Here is an 8153-nt window from a genome sequence, read left to right on the forward strand (position 1 = left end):
AGATTCCTGGGGGGGGTGTAGGGGAGGAGCAAATCGGTAAGGTAAGAGGGGGCAAGATTATGGATGGACTTGAAGGTGAGGAGAAGCAGTTTGTACTGGATGCGGTGTGAAATGGGGAGCCAATGGAGGTTCTGCAGGACGGGGGTGATATGGTCGTGAGAACAGGTTCGGGTGAGGAGTCGGGCAGCAGAGTTTTGACAATAAAACCAAAAAGGGGACACAAAATGACAAAAGAACAATGAACAACCTAGTATTTTACTTTATGATCAAAACAACTTTTCATGGTCGAGAAATGATTTTAAATTTATAGTTTTACTAATTTACAATCTGCAGTTAATGTCTTGTCTGGAATTTTTAGACTTTGAGGACCGGACTGGACCCTCTGGAGGAACTCTTTTGGCCCGCGGGCCTCATGTTGGACACCCCTGGTTTAGAGGGGAGCTGGACTTTATTCGGGTTTTTAATGATGTTCCTTCCTTAGGTCCAGCTGCTGGGTTTAGGTCCAGCTCTTGGAGCTGCTGCTCAGATCTCCAGAAACATTTCTAATAGTTTAGAGTCATCCCTGGCTGTGGGGACATTCATTAATTGAAGGTTTCTGTTGGGACTCCTTCTGCTCCTGATCTTCTCCATCCAGACAGAATTAATTTAACTGAATTCTTCCACTAAATGAGTCAAAGTGTTTTTGTGTTTTACTGAGGGACTCAAACACACCGTCAGGAGTCGGTTCTTTTAATGTTCCTCCATCAACCATCAGTGATCAGTCCAGATGAGGAGCCAGGCTGAGATGTTTAGAGATCATCCTGGATCTGCTCATGTCGTTCTGATGACATGTTTAAAACCTCAACAATAATCTGACGTCCACATCCGTTTTCTACTGCAGATGTTTGTTCTAGATGTTCTGAGTCCAGTAGGAACCCTGCAGCAGTTCTACCACCTACAGATCTACTCACTGAATGGACCACAGACCTGCTGGACCTCCATCACCATCACGATTACTCTGGTTATTCATCATCTGGTGAAGATTTTTACTTTCTGAATTTCTTCTACTGAAATACTGAAATGCTCAAAGACCCAGACTAAAAACCACGTTACAGGATTCTGACCTGAACACCGAGCCCCAGAGGTTCCTTCTCCTCACTGGACAGCATGTCTGGTTGTTGGTCTCCTGAATGGGTTCCACCTGGTCCATCAGGTTCTGTTGGTCTGGTCAGACTGTCAGGATCCAGTAGATAAACTTCTGCTGGTCCAGAATGCGTTAAACTCTCAACCAGATGTCGGAGGTGTTACCATGGCCAGGAGTGATGGTGGAGAAGCTCCTCTGTCCGAGTCTGAGATCCAAAATGCAGGAGAATTGTCTGGGTGCAGAAGTGGTTTAAAGGTACAACACAGGAGGACCCTTCAAAGACTTTCCTCCTTCAGGACGTCCATCTGGACTAAGAACTGATCTGATGAGAAGGTGGAGGGTGAAGACGCCAGTCCTGCCGGTGACCTGCTGTAGATGTCCCACAGTGGGATGAATAAAGACTCATATTTAATAATAACTGATGTGTTCAGGTCTCTGTGGGTTTGAAGGAACATCAGGGTCTGAATAAAACACAAATGAAGCACAAATGTTCCCGTTTTATATTAATTTAACTCTGGAATACCTTCAGATGGTCCTGTTGTCTGATTTCAGCTTTCTGAGCTTCAGGTGTCCCAACTGCACCGGAGTAGAAATGAAGAGCTTCAAACACAAAACGAATCATTCAGCAGCTCTCAGATGTTGTTTTAACCTGCTGGATTAAAACAGCTGGATTACCTGTGGTGACGGATGAACCAATCAAAGTCCTCTTCAGGAATAAAGCTCTGATGAGCTTCAGGTGTCAGATTCTTCCTCTGCCTTCCACACGGTAAACAGTTTTAATTTTACTGAATTTTTCCCTTTTTAACATTTCTCAAATAAATGAAAAAATAAAGTGACAAAAATAGATGGAATACAGATGTGTAATGTAACTAACAAGATCTACTAAATGTAAAGATTTTTATGTCAAGTTCTATGTAAAAAGTAATATATATAATATCGTGATCAATACTGTGACATAATCTACACCTAACAGTTTATTTTAGAGCTGTCCATGTGTTTAATATTAAACATTTGATTAAAGATCAGATTTTTTGTGACATTTAAAACTCATTAAACTTGATAGAAGCTTAATTTACCAGCAGGTTCTTGTAGTTTGAGGCTGAATTACTAGTTTTACAACAGTACTTGCACTATTTTTGCTCATGATTTCTTCCATAAAATAATTAAACTAATAAATGTTTTGTACATTTTACCACTAATCTTGCTTTAGATGTAAAAGCTTTTTGTGTTTTTGTATTTTTAATATTTGTGTGCTCTTGTATGTCGTTTATTTTTTATGTTGTTGTTTGTGTCTTTGTGTTTCTCTTTTATGAAATTAAAATTTCAAATCCGAAATCATTTTGACCGCCTTTTCATTTTATTTTGAAACCCAGACACCAAATCGGAAGCAGAATTGCTGTTCCTCTATAAAGTGCTTTATTGTGAAGGGGCGGACCGGATTCGTTTCTGTTTAGCGGCGCTGACTTCACGCATGCGCCGCTGCGGCCGTACGGCGGCTCGCAGGGCTCAGTCCGCGCCGCGCCGCCGCTGCTGGGACGATGGGAGACGTTCTGTGTGAAGAGCTCGAGGATTTAGTTCACTTCACGGTGACTGACCTGCCGGCACGAGGCTATGTCGTCATGGAGGAGATCCGACGTCAGGGAAAACTCTGTGATGTCACGCTCAAGGTAAAAAAAAAAAAAAAACGACGAAGCTCGAGGCTGAAGCGGCTAGCTGCTAACGAGCTAACAGCATGCTAACAGGCTAAAAGCGGATTATTACTGACCGGTGAGTTAGCGGCTAGAAGGCTAACACCATGCTAACAGCTGACCTCTGACGGGTATTGATCAGGTAGCGGGTCACGTGACTCTTCCACCTGGTGAGCCCGGGTGGACGCTGATCAGCGCGTGAAGCCAATAATCAATAGAACCTATCGGCAGGAAGCAGCGGCAGCAGCACGTCACACACCTGCTGCTCAGGTGAGTTCTGACAGCTGACGTCACACGGCTGCTGCTGATCAGAGCTGATACTGGAATTGATCTGAGCTGACTGAAGGATTATTTCTGCTGACAAAAGATGAGAAGAAAAACAAAGACTTAAAATCAACCTGTAGAAGATTAATAACTGAAACTGGATCAGATTCTCAGGGAACATCAACATAAAAACATCTGGAGCCTCAGAAAGACATGAAACATCATTTAGAGAGGTGAGAATTGATCATTATTATTGATCTAATCCGGTCTGAATGTTAGCAGGAGTTTATGAAACTAAACAAACTGATCCAACAGAATCTAAGACCTCAGAGGAAACATCTCAATTATTCCTTCTTGAAAATAAAAAATTCCAAACCTCTAATCCTCTAGTGTCTCCATAAAGGCCCTGTCAGTGTCTATCTATGGATAGATCCATATTTCTACTAAAATCCAGTCTCTGGTTGACATTTCTCCTCCTGTTGAGGCTCTAATGTCAGTAGAAGTTTTTAGATGTTCTTTTCTATTTTTACACCAACATTCTCCACTGTTCAGGTTCACTAGTTAAACTTTTATCCTCTGCTGGATCCAGATGTGATTTAATCTGTTTGTTAATTAATCATCTGATAGTTTAGCAACTAACAGACAGAGCAGATATCTCTAAATACCAATAGAAGTACTAAGGCTACAACCACTAATCTGTTTCAGGTATTGAATTAATCAGCAGCTGTTTATAAAGATCTAATAATCCAACTGTTCAGTGGAGAGCCGTGTCGTTTCCCTCCTGCAGCTCCTTTAGGGTGGACATCTATCAGCTGATCAGTCTCTACTTTCTGCTCTTCGTCTTTGACTCGTGTCTTTTTATTGTTGGGATTTTATAGTTTCTTTTTCCGTCGCTTCGTCTCTTTCTGCTTGTTTTTATTCTGTCGTTCTGTTTGATCCGTTTCCCTCCAGTGAGAAAGAACAGCACCGCATCTCAACATCTGGTGCTCGATCGATCGCTCGTATTGATCATCTGGGAGGTTGTGAGAACTGATCAAGCATCATTACCTAAAAAACCTCACCTGTCCTCCGTCTGCTCGTACGTCGAGGTCACCGTAATCCTCCTAATATCTCAGTGTCCAACCTGCTGAATCTGCAGCCGCAACAAAACCTGCAGCTCAGGTACGGACAGGTGAGGACCGGTGAGGACAGGTAGGGACAGGTGAGGACAGGAAGGGACAGGTAGAGACAGGTGAAGACAGGTAGGGACAGGTGAGGACCAGTAGGGACAGGTAGGGACAAGAAGGGACAGGTAGAGACAGGTGAGGACAGGTAGGGACAGGTGAGGGCCGGTAGGGACAAGAAGGGACAGGTAGAGACAGGTGAGGACAGGTAGGGACAGATGAGGAAAGGTAGGGACAGGTAGGGACAAGAAGGGACAGGTAGAGACAGGTGAGGACAGGTAGGGACAGGTGAGGGCCGGTAGGGACAGGAAGGGACAGGTAGAGACAGGTGAGGACAGGTAGGGACAGGTGAAGACCGATGAGGACAGGTAGGGACAGGTGAGGACCGGTAGGGACAGGAAGGGACAGGTAGAGACAGGTGAGGACAAGTAGGGGCAGGTGAGGACAGTTGAGGACAGTGTCCATCATGTGTGTGCTTGTGTCTGCAGGTCGGGGATCATAAGTTCAGCGCTCACCGGATCGTCCTGGCGGCTTCCATCCCGTACTTCCATGCCATGTTCACCAACGACATGGTGGAGTGTAAACAGGACGAGATCCTGATGCAGGGAATGGACCCCAGGTAAGCACACCTGAACAAGACCAGTCTGAGACCAGTAGAGGAAATTATTACACCCAATGTAACCAGTGTAATCAGTGTATCGAGTATAACCAGTATAACCAGTATAATCAATGCAACCAGTATACCCAGTATAACCAGTATATCCAGTATAACCAGTATGCACAGTGTACCCAGTATTCCCAGAATAACCATTACACCCAGTATAACCAGTGTACCCAGTATAACCAGTATAACCAGTGTAACCATTATAACCAGTATACCCAGTATAACCAGTGTACCCAGTTTAACCAATATAACTAGTATACCCAGTATAACCAGTGTAACCATTATAACCAGTATACCCAGTATAACCAGTGTACCCAGTTTAACCAATATAACTAGTATACCCAGTATAACCAGTATACCGTGTGTTGCAGCGCTCTGGAGGCTCTCATTAACTTTGCGTACAGCGGCCACGTCGCCATTGACCAGCAGAACGTCCAGTCTCTCCTGATTGGCTCCAGCTTCCTGCAGCTGCAGAACGTTAAAGACGCCTGCTGCTCCTTCCTGCAGGAGAGGTCAGTGCCACACCGCACGCGCTCAGTACGCTCCCACTGCTCACCTGGGGTCACACCTGTTTGTGACATCACAGGAGCCAGACGCAGTGGTTGGTAGTAAGTCTGTGTCTCTTCAGGTTGCACCCTAAGAACTGTCTGGGAGTGCGTCAGTTCGCTGAGACCATGATGTGCACGACACTGTACGACTCGGCCAGCAGCTTCCTGCACCAGCACTTCGTAGACGTCTCGCTGTCTGAGGAGTTCCTGGGTCTCAGGACCGAGGAGCTGCTGGAGCTGGTGGGCTGCGACGAGCTCAACGTGAAGGCCGAGGAGCAGGTGAAGTCTGCGTGATGATCAGGGGTACCTGTCCAGGTGTTTGGGGTGTGTCTTATCTGTCCAGGTGTTTGGGTGTGTCTTACCTGTCCCGGTGATTGGGGTGTGTCTTATGATAGCTCAGTGATTAGCACCCAGACTTTGTCCCGGTAGGTTGGTGGTTTAAATCTCTGTCAGGTTCCAGTGCCCCGCTCACCTACCTGGTGTTGGATCCACTCTCAGATGTATGTCGCTTTGGATAAAAATGCCTGCTAAATAAAGTAGGACAGTTGTACTTGTCTTACCTGTACAGGTGTTTGGGGTGTGTCTTACCTGTCCAGGTGTTTGAGGCATGTCTTACCTGTCCAGGTGTTTGAGGCAGTGCTGGCCTGGGTCCATCATGACCGGGACCGGAGGGAGACGCTGCTTCCGGAGCTGCTGTCGAAGATCCGGCTTCCTCTGTGTCGACCTCAGTTCTTGTCAGACCGAGTGCAGCAGGACGACCTGGTTCGCTGCTGCCACAAGTGCAGGTGAGACGACAGCAGCACATCTGTACCTGAGAAGAAGCAGCGTCCTGAGAACCTGCTGACACTAAGGTTTGTGTTTCTGGCAGAGATCTGGTGGACGAAGCCAAAGATTTCCACCTGATGCCAGACCGCCGGCCTCACCTGCCCGCCTTCAAAATCCGACAGAGGTGCTGCACGTCCATCACAGGACTCATATACGCCGTGGGAGGACTCAACAGCTCAGGTACACTGCTCACCTGTCCCTGAAAACACACCCGAGAATAAACCTGAAAACACACCTGAGAACACACCTGAGAACACACCCGAGAACACACCCGAGAATAAACCTGAGAACAAACCCGGGCTCCTCTGTCTCCCCAGGTGACTCTCTTAATGTGGTCGAGGTGTTCGATCCAATCGGTAACTTCTGGGAGCGCTGTCAGCCAATGAGGATGACTCGCAGCAGAGTGGGCGTGGCTGTCGTCAACGGGCTGCTGTACGCCATTGGTGGTTACGACGGCCAATCACGGCTCAGCACGGTGGAGGTTTACAACCCAGAGACAGACAGCTGGACGCGAGTGTCGAGCATGAACAGCCAGCGCAGGTCAATACACCGATCAATACTGATCAATACCTGCTCCGATCAATACTCCAGACTGTAAACCACTATCTGTTGTTGTTTCAGCGCCATGGGAACCGTGGTGATTGACGGACGCATCTACGTGTGTGGCGGCTACGACGGGAAGTCGTCTCTGAACTCAGTGGAGTGTTATGCACCTGAGACGGACAGGTGAGCTAACCCTTAACTCACCTCAATATAAACCCTTAACTCACCTCAATATAAACCCTTAACTCACCTTAATATAAACCCTTAACTCACCCTACTATAAACCCTTAACTCACCTTAATATAAACCATTAGCTCACCTGTATATAAACCCTTAACTCACCTCAATATAAACCCTTAACTCACCTCAATATAAACCCTTAACTCACCTCAATATAAACCCTTAACTCACCTCAATATAAACCCTTAACTCACCTTAATATAAACCCTTAACTCATCTCAATATAAACTCTTAATATAAATCCTTAACTCACCTCAACACAAACCCTTAACTCACCTCAATATAAACCGTTAACTCACCTCAATATAAACCCTTAACTCACCTCAATATAAACCCTTAACTCACCTTAATATAAACCCTTAACTCATCTCAATATAAACTCTTAATATAAATCCTTAACTCACCTCAACACAAACCCTTAATTCACCTCAATATAAACCCTTAATATAAATCCTTAACTCACCTCAACACAAACCCTTAACTCACCTCAATATAAACCCTTAACTCAACTTGATGTAAATCCTTACCTCACCTCAACACAAACCCTTAACTCACCTTAATATAAACCCTTAACTCACCTCAATATAAACTGTTACTATAAACCCTTAACTCACCTCAATATAAACCCTTAACTCACCTCAATATAAACTCTTAATATAAATCCTTAACTCACCTCAATATAAACCCTCAATATAATCCCTTAACTCACCTCAATATAAACCTTTAACTCACCTAAATATAAACCCTTAACTCACCTCAATATAAACTCTTAATATAAATCCTTAACTCACCTCAACACAAACCCTTAATTCACCTCAATATAAACCCTTAATATAAATCCTTAACTCACCTCAACACAAACCCTTAACTCACCTCAATATAAACCCTTAACTCAACTTGATGTAAATCCTTACCTCACCTCAACACAAACCCTTAACTCACCTTAATATAAACCCTTAACTCACCTCAATATAAACTGTTACTATAAACCCTTAACTCACCTCAATATAAACCCTTAACTCACCTCAATATAAACTCTTAATATAAATCCTTAACTCACCTCAATATAAACCCTTAATATAATCCCTTAACTCA

General features: G+C 44.7%; 1 protein-coding gene across 1 annotated transcript; it reads left to right on the plus strand.

Annotated features, from left to right (window-relative positions):
* The first annotated feature begins 2623 nt into the window (after window positions 1-2623).
* Window positions 2624-7922, plus strand: LOC129349913 (kelch-like protein 18). The gene is made up of 8 exons (XM_055014770.1): window positions 2624-2790; window positions 4727-4857; window positions 5274-5414; window positions 5531-5729; window positions 6075-6235; window positions 6319-6455; window positions 6593-6815; window positions 6897-7922. Exons 1-8 carry the CDS (start codon window positions 2662-2664, stop codon window positions 7003-7005), a joined length of 1230 nt encoding a protein of 409 aa, XP_054870745.1. The 5' UTR covers window positions 2624-2661; the 3' UTR covers window positions 7006-7922.
* Window positions 7923-8153: the final 231 nt, after the last annotated feature.

The sequence above is a fragment of the Amphiprion ocellaris genome, chromosome 10, assembly GCF_022539595.1.
Source record: "Amphiprion ocellaris isolate individual 3 ecotype Okinawa chromosome 10, ASM2253959v1, whole genome shotgun sequence".
Lineage (NCBI taxonomy): Eukaryota > Metazoa > Chordata > Actinopteri > Pomacentridae > Amphiprion > Amphiprion ocellaris.

Excerpts from the sequence above, each read along its gene's own strand:
- LOC129349913 (XM_055014770.1), top strand. The coding sequence starts at position 2,662 with ATGGGAGACGTTCTGTGTGAAGAGCTCGAGGATTTAGTTCACTTCACG. Across the intron at positions 2,791-4,726 it reads TCTGTGATGTCACGCTCAAG|GTCGGGGATCATAAGTTCAG; the intron begins GTAAAAAAAAAA and ends TTGTGTCTGCAG. Across the intron at positions 6,456-6,592 it reads GGGAGGACTCAACAGCTCAG|GTGACTCTCTTAATGTGGTC; the intron begins GTACACTGCTCA and ends CTGTCTCCCCAG.